The sequence below is a fragment of the Hirsutella rhossiliensis genome (assembly GCF_020360975.1).
Source record: "Hirsutella rhossiliensis strain HR02 chromosome Unknown scaffold00001, whole genome shotgun sequence".
Taxonomy (NCBI): Eukaryota; Fungi; Ascomycota; class Sordariomycetes; order Hypocreales; family Ophiocordycipitaceae; genus Hirsutella; species Hirsutella rhossiliensis.
The window spans coordinates 6479795-6505897 of NW_025408667.1; the positions used below are offsets into that span (position 1 = coordinate 6479795).

Genomic DNA, 26103 nt, shown 5'->3' on the forward strand with positions numbered 1-26103 from the left:
AAGAGGAGCAGAGGATGAGAACGGCGGGTTGAGGCAAGTTCTAGTCTGTAAAGAGGAGGGAAATGGAGGACGGGACAAGAGATTGAGGGTATTTGGTCGTGGAGAAGGAAGTCAAGGTAGGCTCAACAGACCATGTTCGCCACAGAGGCTGAAGGGGAGGCAGCCGGGTGTATTTAAAGATTGAAGGGACTCGGATCTGCACGATGTTAGTACCGCGTACTTGGTACCACCCATGTGGACGAAGGTTATCCCCCAATCCACGCGAGAAACAGCACAGTACAGTATGATGCTATGGAGGCGGACAAGGGCCTGTCCTGGCTCCGCTGTCTCTCTCCGCCATGAGGAACCAACCCTGGATGGCGGATGCCGGGAGCAACCTAGCTCGGTACGACCAGCCTGGACCTGGGGGGGTACATGGAGCACGGTACGCACCAGACAGCGTACAGTAGGTACAGGGGCTGTGAGTATTGTACATAGGCCCACCTGCTACAGTACGCACAAAGAGCATGCATGCATGTCTCCTCGTTGGGAGCGTACAAGTTATGAAGTTGGAAGGAGACGGGAGACCATACAGAGCGGCTTCGATACTCTGCAAAATGGCTTGTCTTACACTCTATTTCCGCCGTCTCTTGACTTGCTCCCTCTCTCTCATTCTTCCTCCATCTCCTCTCTCCCCGACCTCTTGGTACCCTCTCACCGTCTAGTTCCAGGACAAGGAGGGGGTGTATGAGGCCATGAGAAAACCATGTAGACATAGCAGGGGGTGCATGAGTGCGGATCCATTCATCTTTGGCTGGAGGGGTGAAGATTAAAGGGGGCAAATAGAGCATCAGGGGAGGGGGGGGGGGGGGGGGGGGGGGTGAGGGGCGTGTGAGAGGCTCCATGTCCATTGATGGATGGCTCACTGCACGCCCGGGGCACACAATGACAGGAAAAGGGACAAGAGCTGGGACAGGGCGACTTGCGAGGCGAGACTGTCAAGTCGTGACCTGGCATGGCATGGCGTGGCGTGGCGTGGCTGGCCCGCCTAAGTGCGATGATATCGGGCATTCGTGGCAGCGATGGGATTCTGCCGTGCAGAAACCCAAGCTAAGCAAGGCGTGCGTGCAGCCGCTGCACAGGCAGGCAGACGGTCTGCCGTCTAATCATTGCGTTTCCCCTTTGAGCCTTGCTCTTGGGGGCGGGTGCCCCTCAAAGCGTCGAGCAGGACGGTGCTGGAGCGGGAGCACTCGATCAGAGCATCCGGTTGTCGGCATGCAAGCCTCTCGCCTTTTCCATCTAGATGTTGCCAGGCAAGGTAAGGAGAGGCACTTGTATACATGGGTCAGGCCGGGGGGCTCTTTGTCGGTTGTTTGTGGCCAACCTCGCGTCGATTTTGGATGCCATTCATGTTAGCCAGCAATAGTCATGAACCAACATACGAGCTTTTGGGCTCTACGGAGACTGCTCTCCCAGATTATCAACGGCGGCTACCTCGGTCAATACAGGTCCACGACCGGGGGGGGGGCGGATTGCCAAATGGCCCAACGTGCCTAATAAACCACAGCCGGCCAGCTGCCTCCGGCCCAGACCCGTCTTTGTCCGCTGGCGGAAAAAAGAGTCACGAGGGGGAGGAGGGGGAAGATGTTTGGCTGCAGACAAAACAGCAGCATCATCAACGCGTGCCATACGCTGCAGCAGCTTGAGCACCGCGCCGGGACGGTGTCGTCGGGCACTGACGTACGAGGCTATGTATCTGCTATCTATCGGTGGTGGTGTGACCCAACTTGACTGGCCTGTGGCAGGCGAGGTGAGGCGAGGTGAGGTCAAAGGTGGGTGGTATCAGAGGTAAGGTACTGTACGTCAGCCTGTAGGCCTACCTACCTTGCTCGGTAGTAAGTTGGGCATCCTGTCGGTGTTTACCAGTGTGGGAGAGAGCCCTCTCTTTCCTCGACGCTTTTCCGCCGGACCCCTTTTGGTCGGGACGATTGGCACCACGATGTGGAGGAGTGTGGGTGATGGAAGCTGCCATCGCGCGGGACAGCCCAGAGAGGCTTGCTTGGCTATTCCAAACCCCTGTCAGAACCCCCCGGCCTTGGTGCTGCTTTCGCCGATGACGGGACAAGGATAAGGTTACCTTAACCCACGGGATAAGGGGGGAGTTCCTACAGCACTTGTGTCCACACTACCCTCTCACACACAGGCACTCGTCCTCTCTCGCTCTCTCTCTCCCTTTCTCCCACTCTCTGCTGCAGTATCCTTCCCCAGTCTTGCGCCACAAACGCCAAACAGGGGCCCCCTCGATGCTCCTCCGCAAGGGCCCCCCCTCTGGCGCTCCTCCTGCTCTTTATCACCGAGGAGCGGGCGGTTGCTACCCCTCAGAAAATCGCCTCCGTCTGAAACAGCCAACCTCATCCATCGTCGCTGTCCCACGTGGCTGGCCTTGTCGTGCAATCAAAGGCCTCCGCGTTGGCCGGCAATCACTCTTCTCCTCGAACCCCCTCCCGCTGCCTGACCGTCTTTCATCCAGTGTCCTTTGTCCGAGGGCCCCTCTTTCCAGCAGCTCGAGGTCACCTGCTGACGCAACCGGCGAATGAATCAAGTCTTTGGCTGCTGATCCCGTCCCCCGGATCGCGAAAACGCACCAAAGAGCAATCCCACGGCAAGGCCCGCTCCGACGAGGAATCCACTCGTTGATCCACTTGCAGATGCCTATGGCCGTCAGTACCAGGGCAGTACATGCCGTGTTGATGGCTTCGCCGGGTACATACTTGGTCGGCAATTCGAGTCGCCCATGCCGTTGGCCAATTCCACCACGGCTAACAATGCCGTGCTGTTACATGTATGTGTTTGCTTGTGTCCGCTCGCTTCAACATGGCCACTCTATACAGTAGCTGCCGTGTCGTCCGATCCATCATCCCCCGCCTGCACGACACGGTGGCGCCTTTGCGACCAGGGTCGGGCCCGAGATCGAGCCCGAGATGCCTCGCCATGGGCTTCCGTTCTCCTACGCCCGGTCGGCCAGCCGCCGCTACTGTATGTACGTCCTGGCAGGCGAGAGGACGGCCAAGTTGCGCATCTTGGCTGGCTTTAGTGCCCCCTCGCCTTGCAGCTGCCGGATCTGTTCCCATCATGACAGTTTGACCCTCGGTGCTTTGCAGACTGCGTGACAAAGCACATGCGACGCTAAAGGCGAAAAAAAGAAGCCATCGTATCAAAGAGCAGAAAGTGAGGGGACCGAGTGACGGCCGACGAGCCTGGTGAAACTGGCCCGCCGTCACCCCCCGGCTCCGCGGCATGCTACACGGCATCTCCTTGAAGTTGTGGCGACGGCACAACGGATCTGGAGACACAAAGTTCGCTTCTTGCACGACGTCGTCTATCAAGAGAAGCACCTGGGGGTGCCTTGGCTGCCAACCCTGTTCCCATGCCGTGTAACGAGGTCAGGGGGCCAAGGGAGGGGGTCAAGGCGAGGGCCGACTTTTTATCTTTTCCCATGGTCCCTTCCAGAGCCTTCCACGCATCGCAAAGGCAAGAAGGAACATGCGTGCCAGCCGCAGGAACCAGTTTCCAACGGCGGCCCCGAGAGACGTTGGGGGAGCGGGCTTGGACCATGTCTCTGTGCAAAATCACCAACACAACATGCACAGCGGGCCGCCCACCGGACCGCTGCGTCTCTTGGCCGTTGCTCTGCCTCAAAGACGACAAGTCGGATCCATGTCGTGCGCGAGCCGTGGCAACACATGGGCCATTGTCGAGCTGCGGGTGTGGAGCGCGAGACGGGCGGCTAGATGGCATTGTGCGCCCTCTCTCGCTGCCTCTGTCTCTGGCTCTCCGGTCTTTTTCTTGCCCCCATCTCGTCTCCCGTGCCAGCCAGCTGCTGCCTGGCCGTTTGCTCGCACTTACCTACAGACAGTAGACTGAAGCCAGAGTCGGACCTTGGGTGGCTCCTGTCGATCCGAATCCCACCATGCGGCTCCCATGTTCACCTCCCCCCAGCTATACTGACAGCCGGCTCTCGGTGCTGGGCCATGGGCGGCGTTTCGCGTCCGTCGGATGTGTGCGGCTCGGACATCCCGACGGTCCCAAGCACCATCGCTGGCCACGGGAAGGTGGGCGTATGCGAGCTTCCGCCTCTGCCCGTTCGAAATAGACGCCTGCTCGATGCAGGCTAGTCTGGATCAGCGTGGTAGGCAAAGACGTGGACAGACAGGCCAATCAGGGGCGTCCCAGCGGCCTGCCTCTTCACAGCCGGGACTCGGGTTCGGCATCCCACCGGCAGGTCTGCTTACTGCTTAACGCCGACCGGGAAGAGAGAGACTACATGCTTAGATCTCACCAAGCCCTGACGGCTTTGCCATTTCCAGGAACCGGCCATGCACGCCCAACGGGAGTTTGCCTGCTTCTGTCGATATGGGTCATGTACGGCACGAAGAAGAGGGCGCCAGGTCGGGGACTTTGAGTCCCGGGCCGCGACTTGTAAGGCGAAGGGCGCATGTACAGTACCGCGCATGGGTGCGTGGGTCCCATCCGGACTTCTCCTTTGGCTGGATCAGATGACTTACATGCTGCCCTGTTTCTTTGCTGTACGATCCGTCCCCGGCACGCAGAGCATCGAGGCTCCGTATCTTGTCTACAGCATACGACGCTTTCGCCTGAAGTCGATGGGCGCACGCGGGGGGGCAAGGGAAAGGGGCGGTTTTGACGAAACATTACGTATGCGCCCCGAGTGCTTCTGTGGTATGAATGGTAGCCATAATCCTGTGTATCGTGTCCAGACCAACTTGGGGCGACAGGGGCAGGGAGGCCTTGCTTAATGCCCCTACCACTACGAAGCCCACTTGCCTGAGCCCTAGGGCGATGGAGATGAAGTGCGTCGGCGCCGGCCCCGTCCCGGCACGCGTCGCTACATGCGGAGTACTGGACCAATCTGTCCAGAGAGCCTGGCTTCCCCTCCGATGGCCCGGGAGGATGATCAGGAGGGACGGATGTAGGTAGTTGCTCCCAGGCATGGAAAGTTTCCCCAAAACAAGGCAACCTAGAAACATTGCTAGATTTATAAACTGAACTCTGCAGGTTGGATTGCTTGGGACATGCTACGGAGACTTGCAGAGACAACCTGCGCATACGCTAGACTTCGGAGAACAGGCAGACACACGGAAATGCGGTCCGCGCCCAAACAAACAAACGTGCCGAATTGCCCCCATGTGCCTCCATCCCCCTCCTCTACGGAGTATAGACCGGGGCGGATCTTGTTGTGCCGACACCGTCTTGTTGAGCCGACAGACAATATGGCGTTCACCTCGCCTTTTTGACTCGTATTCCTTTTGTCCTTATCTCTTTCGCTTCTCTCTCCTCTCCCTCCTCCTCCTGCTCCTTCTCTCCTGGTTGAAATCACTTCATCAGTATTTGATGGCCCCCCTTTCCACACCCCCCCCCAGGTTCTCGCCAACTCCATCTGACTAACTCCCCCCCCTTTACTCATCCAACGCCCAACGAGGGACAGCTTTCGCCCCCCATTTGCCGGCCATGATTGGGCAAGCGTCCGCCAGCTGCATAACGCCGTCGTTGCCCTAAAAAGCTCCGAAAGAGCGGGACGGCGTGAAACAAGTTTGCTGCCGCGACATGCCGTTAGACCCCCGCACCTCCCTTTCCTCTTGATCCTCGACGCTGACGGTCAACCCAGATCATTGGGCGAAGATCCCCGACTACCTCCCAAAAGAAAGCAAGCGAGAAAAAGACATGGAGAACCATGAAAGGGTGGTTACTTGCTTTCTTTTTCCCGTCTTCCTTCTCCGTTGCCTTACTGTACCTTCTTGTTGCTCTTCTTTCCTGACCGTGTCGCGCTTTTCTTTTCTACGCCGTGGCCAACTTGAACACTCTCCCTGGCTGGAACACTGAGCACACAAGCGTTGTTGCCTCGCGTGGGCGAGGCCGGGGCTCATCGCCGGATCGATTAACGCCGTGGAAGGCGCAAAGAAGAATAAGAAGATGAGAGGCACTTCTTTGATGACCCCCTTTTTTCTTCTTCAACAGCGCATAATGCGTCTCTACTGCAAGAGCTCGCGCACACGAGCATCCGCAACGCCGTTTCACCCGTCCTTGGCATGCCCCAGAAACGGGCAGAGGAAGTTAGGAAGTGAGAGAGGGGAGGCAGTGCAGGCACGTCGCATTCCGTCTCGACGGGTAAGAAGAGAGGACTCGCCCACGGGGCTCCGCACTCGGCCGGCGCCAGATGCCGAGGGGACTTTGGGGCCCTCAATGACGAGCCGGTTGCCCACATGACAGGACAGCTTCGCCCACGCCCCTTGCTCGCCACCATGGCCCAAGGATTCGGGGGGTACGGAGTGCAGAAGGCACCATGTCGGCCCAATGACACGGCCCTGGGAAACGGAACTTGTCCAGCCCAGTACTGTACACATGCACCCTTAGCTGGGCTCACAAGGCTCATTAGCCCGCAAACGCCGGTGTTGTCTCTCTTTTTCGACTCACCCAATCTCTCCGTTACGGGACCTGTCATGTTCTCCTGTTTGGACGACAAGTCGAAGACATTCACCGGGAAGAAGAAAGTTGACGACGCAAGGGGCCCGTCCTTGGAGCCTACAGGGGCTGGTCTAAGCCAAAGAAACACTGCCCGCCGGGCCCCAGGAACCTTTATGACACACATATGTCGCTGACGATATTCGTTTTCTGCCCCTCTCACGAGACGGCATTGGAGAAGGACAGGGGGTGTGTGATCAATACGACCCGTTTCATGGACACCATGGTTCCACTCCCCTCTGCGCTCGAATCGCCTCTCCTAGTCCTTTGCACTCTATCTTGGTTTTGCTTTTCTTTTCGTCAATTTTTTTTCCTTGCTGTATTTCCTTCCCTCTTTCAGCTGCCTCACTTCACGCCCGCTTCCCACCGACTTCCTCAGCCGGGTCGGGACTCTGACATCCCGGGCAGATACAGACGCCCATCGCGAGATCGGCGCCATTGGCTTGGACATTACCCCCTATTGGGACATCGCTTGGAGGCCCAGTCTAGCTACGCTGATTACCCGCCCTCATTGTTACCTCAAAAGCAAATTAATGCAGCTTATGTAGGCGAGCTGTGCTGTATATTCCCGCCAACCCGGAATCCAAACACATACACATTATTTTGTGCCTATATATATACACACGTACTCCGTACGGGGCCCATCTATGGTGATGGGCCTGCACAAGATGCGTATTCCTACATCTCGCAGAACCATATTGGGTTTACGGGGGCGACTCGAGTTGGTCAAATCAAGCATCTGCCGCACCGAATGTAGACACAGTCCGCGAGCCCTTGTCAAGCGCGCGTCCGGCCACCGCGATGGATCAAGGACGAGCCCCGTTCCCCCGTCTCCTCTTTTCCCCATGGCTCGGAAAACCTCCGATCAACCACAGCACCCTGTCTAGCCCATTGAAGAAGCCCCTCCACTTAGATCTGGCAAAGGGCTTTGACAACCTAGACACAATCACCTCGCTCGCTCGATGATACCCACTGTCTGCCTCCTTCTTCCGAGATCGGGCTGCGGCAGGGTCGCGAGGATACGACGCTGTCCACGGGGATGGATACTGCTTCCAGATCCTCCCCTCTTCATGGTGTTATTCTTCCTACGGCGCCGGCGGCGGGGAACTGCGGCCCCACTGCCGTCGTCTGGTAATCGACCTTCTTCTTTTTTTTTCTTGCGAGGGCATATTTCCTTTGCCCTCTGGCCCCGTCCTCGGGACCGGTCGATTAGAGCCGGTTCCCCCCTGGTTGTGGTTAGTTCGCGCTGCGTCCAGGCTGATGGGCGCACCCTCAGCAGATCGGGATAACGACGGCGCCATGACGCTGACAGCACCGGGGGGAGGGGGGTCCGCGGCACTTTGGAGGCAGTCGAGAGAATTACAGAGAGAGTAAGGTGCCGCGGGATCCCCGCTCGACCAGCTGGTGGAGTCTAAGGGGGAATCGCATCAGACAGGGCGGCGAGAACTATGGGGAAGATGGACGGGGCCGGTAAGGCTCGCGGATGTCCCTCTCTTCCCAGCATATCTCGTCATCTTGCCACGACATCGAACCATCTCATCGGCCAGCTCCAAGCTCGTTATCTGCTCGCTCTTGTTTGTCTTTTTGTTTCGATCCCCCGGAGCCACAAATGAAAGGGGCCGCGTCCCCGGGCCGAGACCCGTGCAAGAGTCACAACCTGCTCCTTCAACTTTACATGGCGAATTGCAAAGGCCTGTGTGAGAGAAGGCATAAGTGTCAATTGACAGCATGCTCTTAACTTGGCGCGACCACATTTTTGCGTGGTCAAACGGCACACCGACCGTCTGACTTTGACAGCCTGCCTACGTCAAATGAGGGTCCATGTCATAAAACGATTGATCTGTGTCCCCGTCTCGATATATGCCCATCATCGCCTCAACTCCATGTACAACTTGAAAGGGGCATTCCCCGCGCCCCCTGAATAAGCTGCGCTGGTCGATGTGGAGCATCCTCGTCATCCCAGAGCGCGCCGCGGCGAGTCCGCCTTGGCAGACACGCGGGGCTTCAGTCGGGCAGCCAAACTATCAGCCCCTAAGGGGTGGAAAAAGCACGATGTAGTAACGAGGTATGTCAGATCGCAGCTAGGACGCCACAAGGGCAATCCAGGGGGACAACTCGCTTCATCATGATCCGGGTTAGTCGTCCCGTCCAACGCCGCTGGTCACTGCCACACAGTCTGCACTCCGTTGAAAAATATGTACAACAGCTGACCCAGAGTTGACGTTGCGGTCACATTGGATCTGCAGTGGCCTGCTTTCGTTGGCGATGTCGATGGGACCCCCTTTTCGGGGCAATGAAGCTGTTTGACTCGCTGTCTCTTGCATTCAACGCAAGTGTCAACGCCTAGTCAAGGCGGTGGAACCGACAGCTGTTTTTTATTATTTTACCGCAAGAGCCAAGTGCAAATGGCCAAGGAGGTTGTTTCCGTACAGGAAGATTAGAAAGAGAAAAAGAGCGGTCAACATGAGAAAAGGAAAAGATTACACATATCAACTCATTGACAAGGTGGCGTCGAACATTTATGATCGCTCTAGATGATTGAAGTGTCCACGCTCAATCACGAAAGCCAGGCCGCAGGGGCAGCTCTCAAATTCCCCAACTCAGGCGGCCAAGGATTCCTCGATCTCGTCCCGAAAGTCAGCTAACTTTTTAGCCAAGCTCTCCCCCTTGGTCTTCATCGCGCGGGACGAAATGTCGACGACCTCAGAGAACATGGAGTTGCAATCTGCTCCCCCACCCGCCGCCTGCTCCTCGTCATTGCGGAGACCTGGCAACAGCCTCGCTATCGATTCGCGAAGGCGCGCGAGGAGCTCCTCGCCCAACTGGACCGTGAGTGACAGCTGAAGCGTCGGCATTGAATCCACAGTGAACGTGCCAACCGTGACGTCGGGGAGCTTCCAGGATTTAAACCGCGCGCCCGACTTTGCGTGCGGGAGCTCGAGGCGCAGGAGGGAAAAGACCCTCTGGTACAAGTCGAGCAGGCGGACGTAGACGGAGAGGACAAACATGGAGTTTCCGGGATCTGAGCCGTCCAGGAAAGTGTCTTCCTTAAAGTCCTTCTTAGACAGGCGCTCTAGGATCTTGGCCACGCTCCCGGAGAGATCGTACATTTCGTCAATGGGGAATGGAACGCCATCGGCCGCGAATGGTCCGTTGCCTGCCCCCCCCTGCTGCTGCGGCAGGATGGACGCAAGCGCCAGCAGACGAGCGTTGATGTTCGACAGCTGCGCCATCCAGTCGGGCTCTTGATTCTTTGCTTCCTGGTCGGGGTCGGGGTCGACCGGTCTCAGTTCAATTTGTCGGCGTCGGGGCTTCGATCGCCTTTGCTGACGACTCTCAGAGTTGAAGACTTCAGGTACGCAAAGCGATCTCCTTGCAACTGTGATAGGTTCGACACGATGGAACTGATTCCCGACACCCTCTGCAAAGGAGGTGGGTGGCGCTTGATGATATGTTTCTAGTGGGGCAGCAAGGTGCTGTTCCCAATGCTCTAGGAATGGGCCTGGGTCGTGATATGCTTCGACTGCTCCGTGTATCGCAGACAAGTGGTCTGCTTGTGAATGCGTCAGAAATTCTGGATGTCCAAAGTCGTATCCAAAGTTCCCAAGGTCTAGGGAGGCTTCGGGTCCCACGGCGGAATGAGTTGTTGTGGTGAGTTCCTCAGTCTGAGGAGTTGACGAGTCTGCCTCGCCTGAAGGGGTGAGCCGTTGGTCAAATATATTCGGTGCCGTCGACGAGTTATGAAGAACACGCCGACATGGGGAACTTACCTGTTTCGGGCTGAGCCGTATTCAGTTCACCCCCGGTTCTCCGTCTCTTCTGAGTCCTCCGTTCAGCCAGTGGCCCCTGGCTGTCTGTGTGGGGGAGCTGTTGTTGATTTGACGGAGTTATGTGCAATTGGTAAAGCTGCTGATGAGCCTGTTGCTCCAGCTGTTGTTGCTGTGGTTGCTGTGGTTGCTGTGGTTGTTGGGGTTGTTGCTGCTGTTGCAGTGGCTGCGACTGCGGCTGTGGGTTTGGCTGCTGCTGCTCCTGTTGCTGCTGGCGTCGATGCTGATGCTGGGGCTTCTTATATCGCAAAGATGGACTAGACTTGCACTCGGCGTGTAGTCGGACGCAGCGCTCGCAAGCCTCGTCGGCAACACGCTTGCAGCTGAGCTTCTGGAGGTGGCAGCGATCGCAGGCTTTCCTAATCACATTATCGGCCATGGTCATAACCAATCTTTTTCGGCGCGGGTCGAGGCGGACAAGAGACATGTAGTTGGTTTAAGAAGACGTTGCCGAAGTAGGAGAGACACCAGGACCATGCAACCGGCCGCGGGAGATTCACTCCCTTCCTCTTGCCGCGTTTTCTGGTTCCTTGAGACAGAAGATGATCATTTCATTGGCCCTCGGTCATATGCTTGAGCGAACCCAGACCACCGGTTCGACACAAACGGCTGATGACTGGCCTCGGGTTTGATACACCGTTGGCGATGTAGAGAACCCTCCTTCTCTCGCTACCACTGGACAATCTCCAACCGTGGAGCTTGGCTAGACGAGACAGCGTCCTCTGCCCAGAAGACGGAGAGGTCTGGGCTTACACACCCGTTCCTGCAGATGCTCGCCTAATCAGCTTCTCGGCTCTTCATGTTGCCGCCTCGAAGGGTTCTCCGAATGGAAACACATCTACACTTTGAGACAGCCTGCCCGATCGTCTTAAGCTTGACCCGGCCCGCTGGGTCGGTCTCGCCACAAGGCCCAAAAGAGGAGGTACGGCGGGCGGTGAACAGCGGAAAGCTGATGGGACTCTTACTGTCTTTGGTCAATCGCTTCGAAGTATCGCGTAGACGTGTAGCTCCGGGGTTCATATCATCCCAGCAGTAAACCTCGCTTTAAGACGGATACCTCTGCTTCCTGTCCCGTCCTTGTCCGCTTTTGTAACACCAAATTCCTCCAACTGGAAGCGCAATGGACTCGTGCTCAAGCGATGTCTCCGGATCGCTGGATCGTTGATGGCAACGTGGAACAGCGAGAGTCGACGTTGTTTGGAGTTTCCATGCCAAATCTGGTACGTGTCCTAGAAGAACACCCCACCCTCACCCTACCGTAGGCGGCTGTGTGCATGCCGTGTGTATGGTATCACGGCTTGTATCCGTGTGACCAGGTCGACTCGGGCTCAGCAGATGAGCAGGAATAATAAGGTACGGGGGCTTTCCCCGTGGCTGTAAAGTCTGATTGGGAGCTTAAAACGGATGAACATGTTCGGGAGCAACTCTTTTCTGCGTCTCGTTTGTAGCGCCCAGACCGCCATCAGCTCCCGGAGGTTGCCTTCCGAGTCGACGAACACCGGCGTCTGGTCATGATTCAGTCAATTTCTGTCAAGTGCTGCACCCATCCATACACGTGGCCATGCCCGCTTCTGAGACGGGATTCGAGCTCGTTTGGCAGCTTGCTCAATGTTCGCGCACGTGTCTGTGTCGGGTAGTTGGGCAGGGGATGGATGCCCCGGTAATCCACATTATACGAAGCGAGATGATAATAGAAGGTCAGGGAACGCCTCGTAGCGATCTGAGTGCAGAAGTCTGGTGTCTCGGCATGGGTTGCCCTCACCAAAAAACAATGTCAGTTGCTCGCTCAGCGTGCAGAAGCGAAATGCCGGACACGATGGAAAGAATCAAAGCAGCATCACGGGTACATGCCACGACGTATTCCCGAGTCCTGCGAATCCCGATTTCGACCTCGTCCAGGTTCGCGTAACGTGGCTGCTTTCTCGCGTCCCGGATTTTCGGGATGAGGCAGAGGACCGACGCGGCGGCTCTACTTCTTAAGCAAGAGGTCGCGTCACTTTTGCGCGTCACGGTTGCTCGCTCGTTGGAGGCGGGCCGACGGCAAAACACCATGTTTTCATCAGGCATGCGAAGCAGCCAGCCGGACCTTGGTGGGGACGGCCTTCCCAAAATCCGTGGCTAGTAGCCCCGGGAAGTACTCGAGTGCTAAGTTCCATATATGAGCTTCTCTCAAAACGGCTCCCAGTGGCATGCATAGACGTGAGCAGAGTGTCTGGCTGCCGTGTTCGGCAACGCAGTGTTCAAACAATATACCGAAGACGATAATCACCCTCAATGTCTTTTTTGTTGAAGAATCGTTCTTGTTTCACAAGACTTTAAACTGTTGGGCCAGGGTCAGCGATGTTCGGGACCGTGGATGGTCGCACAGCACACGGCAGTGGCGAAATCGGGCTCCGCAAGTTCGGCCATGAAGCATGTCTTCAAGACACGAAGTGGACGGATACTGATCTCGGGGCCTTGTTGGTGCCTCGAACTGCACGGCGCAACACTTGAAAGAGGTAAGGGACGCCTTCTGCGTTATGGTACTGTGGCGTTGACTCAAGCGAAGGGGGCGTGAGAAGCGGCACTGCATTGTACTTGGTAGCGACGATGGTTGTGTAACGAAGCAAAGCTCGTGGTAAAACAAATGAGGAAAAACTGGCGGTGAAGAAGTCGTTTCTGTACTTGTACGAAGTGTCCTGGTTCCATTTGTTCCACGCCTCATCTACGAGGCACGCCGGAGCTGGTGTTCCTCAAGAGGGGCTTCGCTATCAGAGAACTCGCAGATGTTGCCGAAATGGAAGAATGAGCATTCTATAGCCACCTAATTCTGTTCTCGCGCACATTGATGTCCCGTGAAATGATGTGCACCTAGTGTCAGTTTTTACCATGGCCATGATGCCTACGCAGAGCGGCTTGTCTAGAAATCAGCTTTGTTTTCATGTCTCCTTGAACGTTGGCTATTGGTGCAGTGGACACGCTCCAGGGGCTTCATACATCTCTGAGGCAACGACAGAGCAAAGCCCGAGGTCAGGTCGAGTTCATCTCGAAGCATGCGATGCTTGGAGAAGTTGCTGGGTCCACACGGGAGTGTGCTGTGTCGAAGCAAGCACGGGGTTCGACCGAGAAATGCTTGTAGCCATGGCGAGGCAGAGAAGAGCTGACCATCTCCGCCGCCGGGGAGATATCGAGTGTGAAACCATCTCCCTTCTCAACGCGTTGGCAGCTGGGTTGAAAGGGTCTGTGCAGAACGACGACGCTTTGTCAAGCTGAACAGGCAGTAGGGCCGTGGGTGCAATTTTCGACAGCAACTTTGTGCTGTTCAGAGTCGCGGCCTGAAATCCCGAGGCGCACTCTATATTCTGTTAGCTGCCTTTCTCCTTTGCGTCCGTCGCCGTCAAACACCCACAGGTCGGTTGCATGTACGCCTGGAGGCAGTCAAATGGTCCTTTGTAGCATAAGCAGCCCATATGTCATCCAGTAGCTGGTGCGACGAATCGAAGTGGAACTAGAAGCGACGGTGACGGTCCCTCAGAGTCGGTATCGAGATCAGAGGCGGTGCACAGGCCGTCCTTGGCAGCGCTGATGCCATTCATGGGCGGCGCTCCTCGAGTTGTCATCTCGATGGAGGATTCTCCTCTGGGTGGTCGACGTCGACGTCGGGGCACGGTTGCCAAGTCGGGTCTTTCCAGGGACTGCTCGTCGGCTCTTCAGATCTAAGATGGCTGGCGGGATTGCTCCACGACATTTGGGCGTGCCAGCGTCAAGGGCGAAAGAAACAAGAAATGACGCAGCAGCTGGAGGCAAGCTTCCCAATCGCAGAACGCATCGTCCACGTGGCCGCTGCTCAAGGCGCGCCTGCCACCACAACAGATCACGCCGTCTTCACACCTCGTCCACTTCTCTCTGTGACCCCCGTCTTCCGCTCCAGCTTAGCTTGAGCCGTATAGATATACGGCGCGAGCCCGCCCTGCCCTCGTTCTCTGTTTTGGCCATCATCCATTCGCCAGGCTGAGGTATGAAGAGAGGTGCTTGTCACTCTTCGGACCTTGAACCTTTCTCCTCCGTCTCGTCAGCCTCGTTCGTCTTTAGGCCGGACTCTCCGCTTTCTTCTCTTCTTTCTCCCGCACGACCAGAAATGGACCCTCCGACGGCCGATTCCGCTGCTATGAAGTTGGAGCGTGCTGTGATGCTTCGCGACATTGCAGCTGGCGGGGCAGATAGGTCTCTGGCGCCCACTGATGAAAAGGAACCCAAGATTGGGCCTCCGCTCGGCGGTGCCAACGTTGTTAGGCCGGGCCGCACAGCTAGCAAGGGGCGCCGCTCTCGGGGAGAGGACAGAGGCCCCAAGTACCCGTCAACTCTTCCAGCGAAGCGGTCCAATCTCAAGGCCGACTTGGACGAAGTCGCTGGCCATGGCAGCCGGCCGCGGGTTGGAGATGCCCCTTACTTTCCCTCGGGTGGGTTGAAAGAGAGTGTGCCTGTCGCGGCTGGTGCCGTTAGCAGTCTTGACGCAGCACCCGCTCCGAATCGCCATACCGTCTACCTTTCGAGTCTCCTGCGAGATCGAGATTTCCAACTTATACTAGTGCCGACAGGGACAAGGCAAGGTGCGCCTATCGCCAAGATTCACGACCGCCGCATCACAGACATTGGTCTCCTCATCAACGACACTGTTCGCATATATTCCAACTTGCCCACCTTGTCCTTGTCCATACCTCGGGCCGTGGAAGCGAATGAGCGGCTCCATGCGCCCGATGTAGACCTCGACCTGGTCGCTCACGGCTCTCTGTTGGAGGATGTCTGGTCGGGACTTGCAGACGAAACTAAGCACGATATTGCGCGCCAGCTCCGCAAGTTGGTCGAGCAACTGCGCAAGACTCCGCAAGACGCCCACCATGACGGGCGACGACTCTTGGGCTCCGCCTTTTCAGACAAGTACTCGTTGATGCTCGACAGATCCCGGGGAACCACTCATTGGGACATCGGGAGCACTCCCACGCCGCGCCAGTTTGTCGCTTTCCTTACCTCGACAATGCACCCCAACGCGCCTGTCGACGTAACCGCCTCGATAACGGCTCAGCTACAACATTCTGGACGCATTGTCCTTTCGCACAGCGAGCTCAGCCCAAAAAACATCATCGTGAACAACGGGGTGATTGTTAGCATTATTGGGTGGGACTACGGCGGCTGGTACCCGGAATGGTGGGATTATGTCAAGTTCTTCGAAGCTGGCACCAAGCTCCACGACTGGCACAGCTATGCCGACGAAATCTTCGAGAAGAAGTTTCGGCAAGAACTGGTGGCGTACCAGGCTCTCATGCGGTGCCACACGTCGTGAGTGTACGTGGTCGTGGAGTGCTGCTGCAACTCAATCAATACCATTGCCAAAGCGCGTGGGGCTGCCATCAACGCAGCATTCGTTCAAGTAGCAGTGTTTGGCATGGCGTATTCAGGCAATCACGTACTTTGATGGACGATCAATTGGCCTCGACGAGAAAACTGTGTGCTGGGCATTGCCAATGGTCGACCTTGCCACTTTACGAATCAGCAGGTGATGCAGGAGCCCGCGAGCACGCCGGTGGGAGGGCTTGATGAGGAGCTCGGATGCGGCGTGCAGACGGTAGCATCAACATGACATTTCGGGACCTAGAGAGTAGACTCGACGCATAACTTGGGTAGTTGTTCATTAGCATCTCCTATTATGTACAGCATTGCAACCCCGGGTGTCAAGCAGCCCTTGTGGAGTGTACACGCAACTGAGCCTACTTGTCGAAGCGCTTGGCCACAGTGCCCCAGTTGATGACCTTCCAGATGGCGTCAAAGTACTCTGCCTTGCGGTTCTGGTACTGGAGGTAGTAGGCGTGCTCCCAAGCATCGATACCGAGAAGCGGCTCGAGGTTTCCGGTGACGGGGTCCTGGTTAGCGCGGGTGACAACACTGAGGGTGCCCGACGTCTTTTCCTTGACGAGCCAGGCCCAGCCGGAGCCCTGGATGCCGGCGAGGGCAGCATTTGCCTGCTTCTTGAGATTGTTGAAGGATCCAAAGTCCTCGTTGATGGCGGTCTAAGATGCAACCATCAGTGGTCTTCCACATGGGGTTGGCCATGTAAGGACTATTCAAGACGCACCATGAGCTTGCCCTCGGGCTCGCCGCCGCCGCCCTTGCCGTTGGGTGCGAGGTTCTCCCAGAAGAGAGAGTGGTTGACGTGGCCGCCGCCGTGGAAGTTGAGCAGCGCGGCCTGGGCGGCGGCAGCCTTGCTATCGTTCTTGGCGTGGGCCTCGGACACGGCGTCGGCGGCCGAGTTGAAGCCGTTGACGTACGTCTGGTGGTGCTTGGAGTGGTGGAGCTCCATGATCTGGCCGGAGATGTAGGGCTCGAGAGCGCCGTAGTCGTCTTGGCAGAGTCAGCATCTGCGACAGGCCGGGCTCATCCCTCGGGGGGAGGAAGGGTGTCTTCGTACATGCGAGGTCGGGGAGAGTGGCCTTGCCGCGGACGAAGCTGGTCGAGGCCATGGCGGCTGCTGGTTTCGCGGCGCGGGCCCGGAGCCCGGCTCGCAGCACGGGCGCTGTGCGGAGAAGGGCGTTTGACATTGTGACAAGGGGCTGCGTGCTGGGTCGAGGACTAAGTGAGCTTTTCAATCGTCCCTTTTCCCTTTTGCAATTCCGACGTTCGAGGGTATAAGATGGGCTGGGTGAAGGCGGCGCAGGACTCTGAAAAAGGTGCAATGGCAATTCGATAGGGGCTTGGGGAATCCAAGCGATGCAACGTACCAACTGAAAGGCGGGGGAGACGGCGCTGAAATAGTGACGGACGTGGGTGGATGATGTCAAGGGCGGGTCGGCGAGGTTATTGCGAGCTCAAGGGGAGAAGCTCCTCGGATAGCCGAGTTTGTTTGAGCTCAACTTCACGTCATCCGGGGCTGGTGCGGGATCGGCTTTGTGGCGCGCCGGCGGGGCATGTGGCTGGGTTCTGTGCAGGGGAATTATGATCCATGTGATTGGATCAGCGCCGACGTTCACGATGTTTTGGATTTTGGATACTCATCAGGCAGTCATTCCCTTGCGACGGACGAGAGCGCCTTTGTCTCGCACGCATTCTTCTACAAGGCAGCCTTCTTTTCATTCGACAATAACAGGCATACCCGCCCGTCCCCCGACAGTGCCCGAACCCTCCAGACCGACTTGCTGAGCCGGCTCGGCTGGCTCGCTCGGCCGGCTCGCTCGGCCGATGGTCACCCGCCAGAGCGTCGGCGGCTTTGCAACATTGCCGCGGTCCGAAATCCTCGGTCGTCGCCAAGGCCGGCCGTCTCGGAGGGCGAGCGGAGGTCGCAGGCGCTTCATCTGCAGCGATGTGCTGACATAATCACGACCGTTCTCCACCCCGGGCAACTAACGCATCCCTTGTCGGCGCAAGACAGACGAGACGGCATCACACCAGCGGCGCGCGCCCGATGCCGACAAGACAGACGGACGGCACAGGCAGCGGCCCAAGATGTCGTACTACGATGTCGACGCCATCCTGACCGACGCAGAGGTATGTCTTGTCCGCCTTCTGCCCGCTCGACACGCACAAATCCGCTCATGTCCTGCCAGAAAGTGCCCTGCCAGTTCGAGCTCGACGTGCCGTACCTCGGCCACCTCGACTCGTCGTCGTCGACGGGCCTCAAGCCCGGCACCTCGCTGACGCTGCCGCTCTGGCTCGCCGAGATGCTCGCGCTGGCGGCCACGGGCGAGGACGCCAAGGCGCCGCTGACGCTCAACCTGCCTCCCTGCCTGTCGGAGCGCGTCGCCGCCGCCCTCAAGGCCGACCCGCGCGCCGTCGCCCTGCGCGACCAAAACGCCCACTTCTACGGCGTCGGCGTCCGCATGCTCGACCTCTTTGACGAGCGCGATCTCGCCGCCGTCCTGCGCCGCACCTTTGTCGTCAGGGCCGCCGATGTCGGCCTGCATGCGCGGAAGGCTGACGAGGCCGTCGGCGGGAGCCAGAGTGAGGAGTTTCTGCGCGGGCTGGATGATTGGGAGAGATTCCTGTTTCGAAGGGGTCATGAGGGCGTCAAGAGGGCCAAGGAGTGGATGGATAAGGTCAAGAGGAGCTGAGAGTGGCTGTTGGCGTTTGTCGGCGAATGGATATATTGAGCTGTTGGCCTACTTGTCCAGTTCTCCGTCCATGTGGATGGCTGGGTGAGTAACAGAAGCGACGGCAACGATACCCGGGAAATGCGTCGGGATTGTTTTTGCAGGTCCAGACACAAACAAGTTCCTTTCTCTGATACCCTCGTGGCTCAACGGGAAGCCTCAAGTGAATCATACACCGAGAGATGGGCCCATCCAACTCCCCGATCAAACATGTCCCCTCAGCCATACACGCGCCCAATCGCGCACAGCCCAAGCCATCAACACCGCCATGCCAAGCGCCATCCACCCAAACGTGACAAGCATGTCGCTCATCTCAAGCAGGATGAAGTACCGCCCCGAGTGCCGCAGAATGTGCAGCGTCCCGACGCAGCACGCGCAGGCAAGCAGCAGGACCAGGCGCGGCCACCTCGTCGTCGTCGCTGCCGACACCGAGCGGTATAGCCAGCGCAGCACGAGGCCGGCCTGGAGCGCGGAGCGGGCGCGCGGCGTCGACTCGAGGACGAGGCGCCGCAGAAAGGCCGCGTCGCATGGGCGCGTGCTGAGCAGCAGGCGGGCCGTGGCGTACACGTGTGCCAAGGCCCAACATGATTCGGTGTAGTGGCGCTCGAGCAGCGTGAGGCCGGCGACGAGACGCAGCACGCAGCGCGCATCCGACGCCATATCTGAAGACTGTCCGTGGCTGTCGTCGGCGGCGGCATCCCCATCGCCTTCATGGCCGCCCGGAGCACGCGCCCGTCTACCCACCGACGGACCCCGCTGCCGCCGCCGAGCATCCGCCCCGTCCACAGGCCGCCTCGCCATTACAGCCCGCGCCAGCACAGATAAGGCGGCCTGCTGACACGCCCAGCGGCCGACGTCGGCCCAGGCAAAATCGAGCAGCGACGCCTCGAGCAGGGCGTGCGGCGCCGACCGCGCAAGCTTCATGTCGGCGACGACGGCGTGGTGCCATACAAACTGCCCGAGCCACGGCACCAGCACGCGGCGGATGTGGTTGGCGACGACGGCGACGGCGACGTACGTGGCAGCACGGCCGTATCGCCCGCGCACCAACGACGCCTTGAGCGCGTGGGGCTCGCCAGCGTCGAGGCCGTCGAGTGGTGATGGCGAGTGCCAACTTGTGCTGGCCAGAAACGCCGGCTCGCGTGGCGGCGAGCAACGACGCAGTTCGGCAAGCCGGGTCTTGTCCCCTCGGCCCATCGCTGTCACCAGAGACCCGAGAGTTGAGTAGAATCAGGCCCTTGATCCAAGGCGATATCGGCATAGTCGTCGCAACTGAGTCTTAACACTCTCGAATGAGAGCAGGGCGATTTGGGCGGGGAATCAGCCACGAAGCCAGCTTCGTGTCTCAGCCATATTTTGGCCCTCTCAACCCCGCGGACTTGTGCTCTGCCTTGGTGTGACAACTGGGACAGCCTCATGTTCAGTGACTTGTAGCGTAGCGTCGAAACCGCGATGCTGTGACAGACCTGGCAAGCTTTAAAGGTCCATGAGCATTCGCAGAGTCGTGAACAGGACGGGGGACACATGGTTCTTGATGGATTGCGTCTATATGCAGCTCTTACTCCGCTGTACGACATGGCAGTCAGACCCAGCACTGGCATATCCAACCAAGGCTCGACTCCCGTCACCCGGCACGGAACAGAGCATCGAAGCTCCTGTTAGCGCCAGGTAGGTGGGTTGATCCAAACTTCCAAAGCATAAATCGCCGCCCGTGTCTGAAATCCAAAGACACTTGGTCGTCGACGATATTATTCCCAAAAACGCCTTCTCCTCATGATTCATATCTCGTGGCCAAATAGTCCCAAAGTCTTACAACGCCGGCTAGTCCAAACCCCATGTCCCAGATGCCACGACAACGCCTCGCCTTCAGCCAAGCAAGCAATATGCCAAGCCGCCCAGGTTGCCTGTCCTGGTTCCCGGTCCCTTCCGCTGACGCCGATGAGCCATGCAAGCCAAACAGTCGTGATAAGGCGATGAGTAGAAACGTGAGTGTGGTTACAGCCGCAGCCCCTTTCCAGGTTTGCGCTAGTGAGCTGTCTGCATCCGCGCAGCTAGGAAACGTATCCCCGCCGACATCTATGAGAAAATGGAAACCCCGAGGAAAGCAAGTTCAAAGTCCAAAGCGCGTGAGCGTAGCAGGTTGAATCAAAGGGAAGGAAAAGGGCGGGGAGCAAATATCAAATCGGGAGAAAATGAATCGTCAGAAATCAGTAAAACATGAAGCAACGGACGGCCGTCAACTCAGAATCAGATTTTTTTTTGGGATTTGCTTGTTTTTCTTGTTAACTCAGTATCGCTCCGGTCGAACCGAGAGCGGGACGCTTCGACGGGACTGAGATCTATTGGCCGATCAACGAGTCGTCAACTAGACACCTCGTCATTATGCACAGGCGAGTTAGCCTCGTCAACAGCAGATGCCGTATCGAGCAGAGACTGCGCCAAAGTGTCATGAGGCCGGGCCTTCAACGTCGTCCATGCTCCATAGGCAATCCGAGATGAACTGAGAGTTTGGATCGCAAAACTGGGCAGTCATGGCGGGGTCAAGTGACGACGCAGCGGCCCCGTAGGCCAGCTTGCAATCCCCGGAGAGCGTGTACTCGTGAGTAGGCCGCTCCGCATAATTCATTTGCCCGAACCCAAGGCAGTTCATCGGAACGATACCAGGCCCCGCGGCGGGAGAAACAGACACGCCCCCGGCTGCCTCCTCAAGACGTTGTCCCTCTACCATACTGGACCGAGGCAGGCCGTACGTGCTCTCAACGTCAAAGGCAGCTGAGCCGCTCTCCGGCTCGGGGAACAAGTCCATGGTCACGTCTTCCCCGTGTTCGAATGGGTCGTCGTCCACCATGTCAAAGTTGTCGTCCAGCGTGTTGCCGTCACTAGGGACGAGCACCTCCTCGTACCACAGCTTGAGGTCAGACATTGGGGGCCAGTCGCCACCTCCCTTGCCACCACGTCTCTCGTCCGTCGGGCCCTTGTTCTTGCCGCGTGGCGCTCTGGGCTTGAAATGGGTTCGGCGCAGGTGAGCGGCCGCGTTGTAATAGGCACCATACTGCTTCTTTGAGGTGCAAGCTCTGCACTCGGCGAGGGGGTAAAGGGCTTTGACCTTGGACTGGATCCCCACAGACGCGGGATCTCGGCACACAAATTTCTTGACGACGCCCTTATGCTTAGCGTTGAGGTGTCGTCGCAGCTCATGGTCACCTCGGAAGCCGTCGGGGTGTTCTTCGCATTGGTTGCAGTAGACCCGGGGGTGCTTGGGCCGCTGGTAGGGCGTCTTTTGCAGCGCAACCTTGCCGTCCCTCTTGGAAGGCGCAATGCTGCTGTGGGACTTGTCGACCAAGGCTTCGTGTGGCTTGGGCGCAATCAGATTCCGGTCGCTGTTCTGGCGCACTCTCTGGAACGCCTGCTTGGATCGCCGCTCCAGGTTGGAGCCGGCCGACTTGGCGCTCGCGTCGCTGGTGTTGGAAATGGACCGTTCCATGGAAGTTGCGGTGGCGGTAGGAGGACATAGGTTCGTGCTGGGGATGGGAGCCGACGAAGGATAGCTCTGAGGCATGTCTGGCGGAAAACCGGCTCCGACGCCAAAGAAGTCTTGATCGCAGGTGGAGCGCTTCTGGACGCCATCGGCGCCATCGAAGGCGGCGGCGGCAGAGGAAAGTCGAGCATCGGTGCCGGTTGATGCATCCGTTTGCCACGATTGAGACGAAAAGAAGCGCATCATTTTGGCGCCGGTGTGGCTGTCAAAGGAGCTGCTATGGCGAGTCAGGGGTTGCGACAGCTCGACGGCCGAAGACCCCGAGATCATGGATGGGCATGCCGACGGACCCGGGCTACTGTATGCGACGCTGGGCGACAGATTGGTCCTCGTCATGGCCAGGTACGACTGCTCGCCGAGCCACTTCTTGGCCAGGTACACGTCGGGAGTGATGCCGACGTCAGGGAGGTCGCCATCCTCTTGGACACTCGGGAGCGGGCGGCTTGCAGGGCTGCCGCGGGGCAGCAGGCGCTGATCGGGAGAGATGCTGCCAAAGGGCTGCTGCAGAGAAGTGCCTTGTTCAGATCGACTGGATGCGGTGCGGTTCATGGATCGAGCCGCGTGTTCTTGCTGAGAGACGGCCCTCCGTTGGCGCATCATGTCGTTCCATCTCGAGCTGCGGCGGGTCTGCTTGCAGTGTCACAAGAGCACACGCGATGAAGGGCTTGACTGAAGGCAAGGAATACTAACCGGCACGGGGGATCCGACGACTGGAGAAGCCTTGCTAGACCGGACCGGCTGGACGGGGACAGAAGCCAAGGGTTCAGCGTTTGCCGGACGGAGACGGTCATGGGCACCCGAGGGGACATGCGGGGATGGGTCGAGTTTGTCTTGAAGAAGTTTTCTGTAATGGGCGGCTAATGTCTCGTGCAGGACAATGTGGCGTTGAATATCCTGTAGCCGGCCAGTGTTGTCGGGAGGCAAGTTCATGCTGGACAATATTGGCCCCCGTTGGTGCCTGAGCCGGCAGAGCGGCGAGTGTTGAAGGCGAGCAGTACAAGTGTGACGACGTGCCAGCCTCGCTGGTGGCAGGGAGTTGAGAAGGGCAAAGGACGAAGACGCGTTGCAGGTTGGGGAAGACGAGAAGCGGCGGCCAGTATCCAGGAGTTTGTCGAGATGGCAATTATGGCGAAGAGGAGTAAAATGTGAGGCGGCGACGGCGGCCAGTGATTGAATGAGGCGCGGGCAAGACAGGGGCTGGATTGGAGAGCCGTCGGGCTTGGACTCGTCGTCCCGGGGGTGGGCGGGCAGAGTTGGGCGCCGGGGGCCGGGGTCGCCTTGGTGCCTTTGTACCCTGGCCGAGTGCCCTGAGGTATAGATACCGAAGCCCAGTATGACCAGCGAGGCACAGGCGCGGTAGACGAGTAGCCTGGTTGCTGCGGCGTGTGAGCTCATCTCGGTGTGTACGTTTCTGCGTCGTCGGGAGAGGGAGATAGGGAGTCGAGAGCGGTGGGAGGCACTGCATGAGGACTCCCCAGGGGGTGCTGTATGGGGTGCTGTGTGGGTGCCCAGGCAGCCAAAGATGGCATCGGTATCATGGCCGTCGATATGGATGCCGGGGTCCATCTGTCCAATGCCAAAACTGGCCGTCGAGGGGACAGCCGGTTCTCGCTCGTCTGCTGACCCTCTCTGCTGCCAGGTCCCTCTTCAGCCGAGGCCGTGTCCGCTTGGCCGAAGCTTTGGTCGAGACGGGTGCGCTGGCAGCAGCGAGGCCTGGGGTGGAGTGGATGGCTGCCCTGGCCGTGAAGCACGTAGGTGGAAAAAGGAATATCTATCGGTAGATGAAGCAGGGCGCTGGATGACCGTGGTCCATTGCTCCATTTCCATTGGCGGCCCCTTCCCCCACCCCCTTCCCCCCCCCCCATCCGGGACCCGCTGTCTTGGTTCTCGTTCTAGCGGGCCCTCGGGGCATCTCGCTGCCGACTCGGGCGCTGGCTCCAGGCGTTCAAGGCCTGGTCCTGGTCCCCGCCCGCCCCGCACCTGTAGCTATTTAGCGGGGTGCGCTTGGTGCGCCCAGGTGACGCCCGAGTTCTGTAGAGAGTAGATGTTGTGCTGTATTACCAAGAACAGAGAGCCTGCTGCAAAGCACCTCAAGAAGGGGGATTGGGGGATTCGACATGTTGACAAATACCTCAGCCACGGGCCTCTTCAAGTCTTGATAGGCGCCCGCCAATCCCCCACACCGATCCTTCCATCCATCTGCGCGTCGACCAAGAGTCCTGTCATCTTGTCCCACCGTCCTTTGGGCACTGCGGCTGGGCTGGGTGCCCATGATGCTACCCAGTCAGTACCCAGGCTCCTACTCATCTACTGTTGTACTGAAACTACTAGCAAGCTCACCAGGCACCCGCTTGCCCGCTCATCCAAGCCCAGGGCTAGGCTGGCTTTGTCCGACCAGATCGACATTCCGCGATCCACGAGAGCCTCTGAAGCGTGCGCGAACCGGTGGCTTCCGCGTGCGAAGACGACGGACTCGAGACAGGGCTGAATCAGTGTCCATGCGAGTCTCACTCCCGCCTGCTGCACGAGTCGGTGACGATGATCAGGAAAATAATAAACAAATTGTCCCAAGTCCGCATGTACCCGCCCCGGGGTCAGCTGCCGCACTCGTCGAAGCCGATGCCAGGCGCAGTTGGACCGTCGTGTAACCCGTCCATGAAAGCTCACCCCTGGCGTGCGCTGCTGCCGTTGGTGGCGTCTTTCGATTTCTGACCGTCTCCGATCAATGCCGCCTGGCCACATCATGGACATCTCATCTTGGGCATGGTACCGATGGCCGTCGCTGCGCATCGAATCACTGGGCCTGCATCGTGAAGCCCCCTTTGCGCGTCTAGATCAATCTCGGCGCGTCTTTGTCAACGACCCAGCATCCAGGATCCTCGCCAAAGCCCTCGACATGCCCTGGAACAACCGACTGAAAGAAAGTCCCGAGGTCCACGTGGTGAAGCCTTTCTACAGCCCAAGGCACCACTGAGAGCAGCATGTCTACTCTGGTCTCGAGCCAATGACTACGCCCACCAGCCCTCCAAGCCCCCTTTTCCCCGTGGCCATCAACGATAGGTGCTTCACGCAAGAGCCTTGGCTATCCGCTCATCCACGGCCACCGCCTGGAGCACTTCAGCGGTCCAGGTCTTGCTCCGTGCTGTCATGCGCCACCAAAGCCAAGGTACATACATGCAGGCCGTCGACCCTGAACACAAGCATCATTGGCTCACGGCCCTTCTCCAAAGTGAGGCGAGCACGTCTGGTTTGGTGTACTGTAAGTACACCGAGAATGCCTGCGTGTTCCGAGCTGTGCGAGGTACCGTCGTCACGGCAGGCACTGTGCATGTCAGACTGATCCATGCAAGTTACAATGTCTTCTCTGGGAGGTGGGAAACGACACGTGTACGTGGACAACAGAACAGTCGTCTGGTGCCGCGGAGTAAGTAGCACAGCCGGTGTCCCCGGTGTTGAGTCGCGCCTAAAACGCCCAGTTAGATGCGATTGGAGTTTCTGGCACCCCCAAGATGGGCAGAGTCGACCCACAAAACAAGCACACTTCTATCCAATCCATTCATCTCCTCTCTAGCTAAGAAGAGGAATTTGGCCCTGTGCGTCAGCTGGTATGGCCACACATCAAGCTGCTCGCTTGAAAGGTCGACGTCACCGTATCCTAGCACGCAACGAAGCTGTTACCAATACCTCTTTCGTTTAATAGCCTCGTCAGGTTCTTCGGCCCTTCATGCAGCCACATGACTTAGATTCCTACTTGATCTGGTCCTCTGAGTATTACACGCGTGTTTCTAGCTGTACATGTTCCTTTATGTCAGACATGCTAATCATCGTCTGAGAATCGTGAAGCTTTTGTCGCGGGTGTCCCTTCGTTAGGCCGTCTGCTCGCATCTGTGCCGTTGCAACCTAACACACCCGAATCCGCCCTTCCTGGCATTCCTGCCGTAGCCAATGCAAGTGAATATCCACGTGTCGTAGCCATTTCAACATCTTTCTGCCGCCAATCCATATGACGAACGAGCTCGTGCCGTAGAGATAGAGAATAACTCGGTCTGCTGTTCGCTTGTGCGTTTCATTGGGATTGTGGTTATGACTAGCTGATCTCGAG

General features: G+C 58.2%; 6 protein-coding genes across 6 annotated transcripts; 2 read left to right on the forward strand and 4 right to left on the reverse strand.

Moving 5' to 3' along the window:
* Positions 1-9119: 9119 nt before the first annotated feature.
* Positions 9120-10725, reverse strand: HRG_00822 (Fungal transcriptional regulatory protein; the record flags this gene model as incomplete). The annotated part of the gene is made up of 3 exons (XM_044859293.1): positions 9120-9976; positions 10022-10210; positions 10290-10725. 3 exons carry the CDS (start codon positions 10723-10725, stop codon positions 9120-9122), a joined length of 1482 nt encoding a protein of 493 aa, XP_044725693.1.
* A 3738-nt stretch (positions 10726-14463) lies between these two features.
* HRG_00823 (phosphotransferase enzyme family protein) lies at positions 14464-15666 on the forward strand (the record flags this gene model as incomplete). The annotated part of the gene is made up of 3 exons (XM_044859294.1): positions 14464-14785; positions 14975-15126; positions 15175-15666. The coding sequence occupies 3 exons, from the start codon at positions 14464-14466 to the stop codon at positions 15664-15666; spliced, it is 966 nt and encodes a 321-aa protein (XP_044725694.1).
* Positions 15667-16090: 424 nt separating this feature from the next.
* HRG_00824 (iron/manganese superoxide dismutase, alpha-hairpin) lies at positions 16091-16840 on the reverse strand (the record flags this gene model as incomplete). Its single annotated transcript, XM_044859295.1, has 3 exons — positions 16091-16390; positions 16456-16721; positions 16789-16840. The coding sequence occupies 3 exons, from the start codon at positions 16838-16840 to the stop codon at positions 16091-16093; spliced, it is 618 nt and encodes a 205-aa protein (XP_044725695.1).
* Positions 16841-17819: 979 nt separating this feature from the next.
* Positions 17820-18424, forward strand: HRG_00825 (GINS complex protein; the record flags this gene model as incomplete). The annotated part of the gene is made up of 2 exons (XM_044859296.1): positions 17820-17861; positions 17921-18424. 2 exons carry the CDS (start codon positions 17820-17822, stop codon positions 18422-18424), a joined length of 546 nt encoding a protein of 181 aa, XP_044725696.1.
* Positions 18425-18667: 243 nt separating this feature from the next.
* HRG_00826 (uncharacterized protein) lies at positions 18668-19660 on the reverse strand (the record flags this gene model as incomplete). Its single annotated transcript, XM_044859297.1, has 1 exon — positions 18668-19660. The coding sequence occupies one exon, from the start codon at positions 19658-19660 to the stop codon at positions 18668-18670; it is 993 nt and encodes a 330-aa protein (XP_044725697.1).
* A 1249-nt stretch (positions 19661-20909) lies between these two features.
* On the reverse strand, positions 20910-22601 carry HRG_00827 (key lime pathogenicity protein; the record flags this gene model as incomplete). Its single annotated transcript, XM_044859298.1, has 1 exon — positions 20910-22601. The coding sequence occupies one exon, from the start codon at positions 22599-22601 to the stop codon at positions 20910-20912; it is 1692 nt and encodes a 563-aa protein (XP_044725698.1).
* Between the last annotated feature and the right edge of the window lie 3502 nt (positions 22602-26103).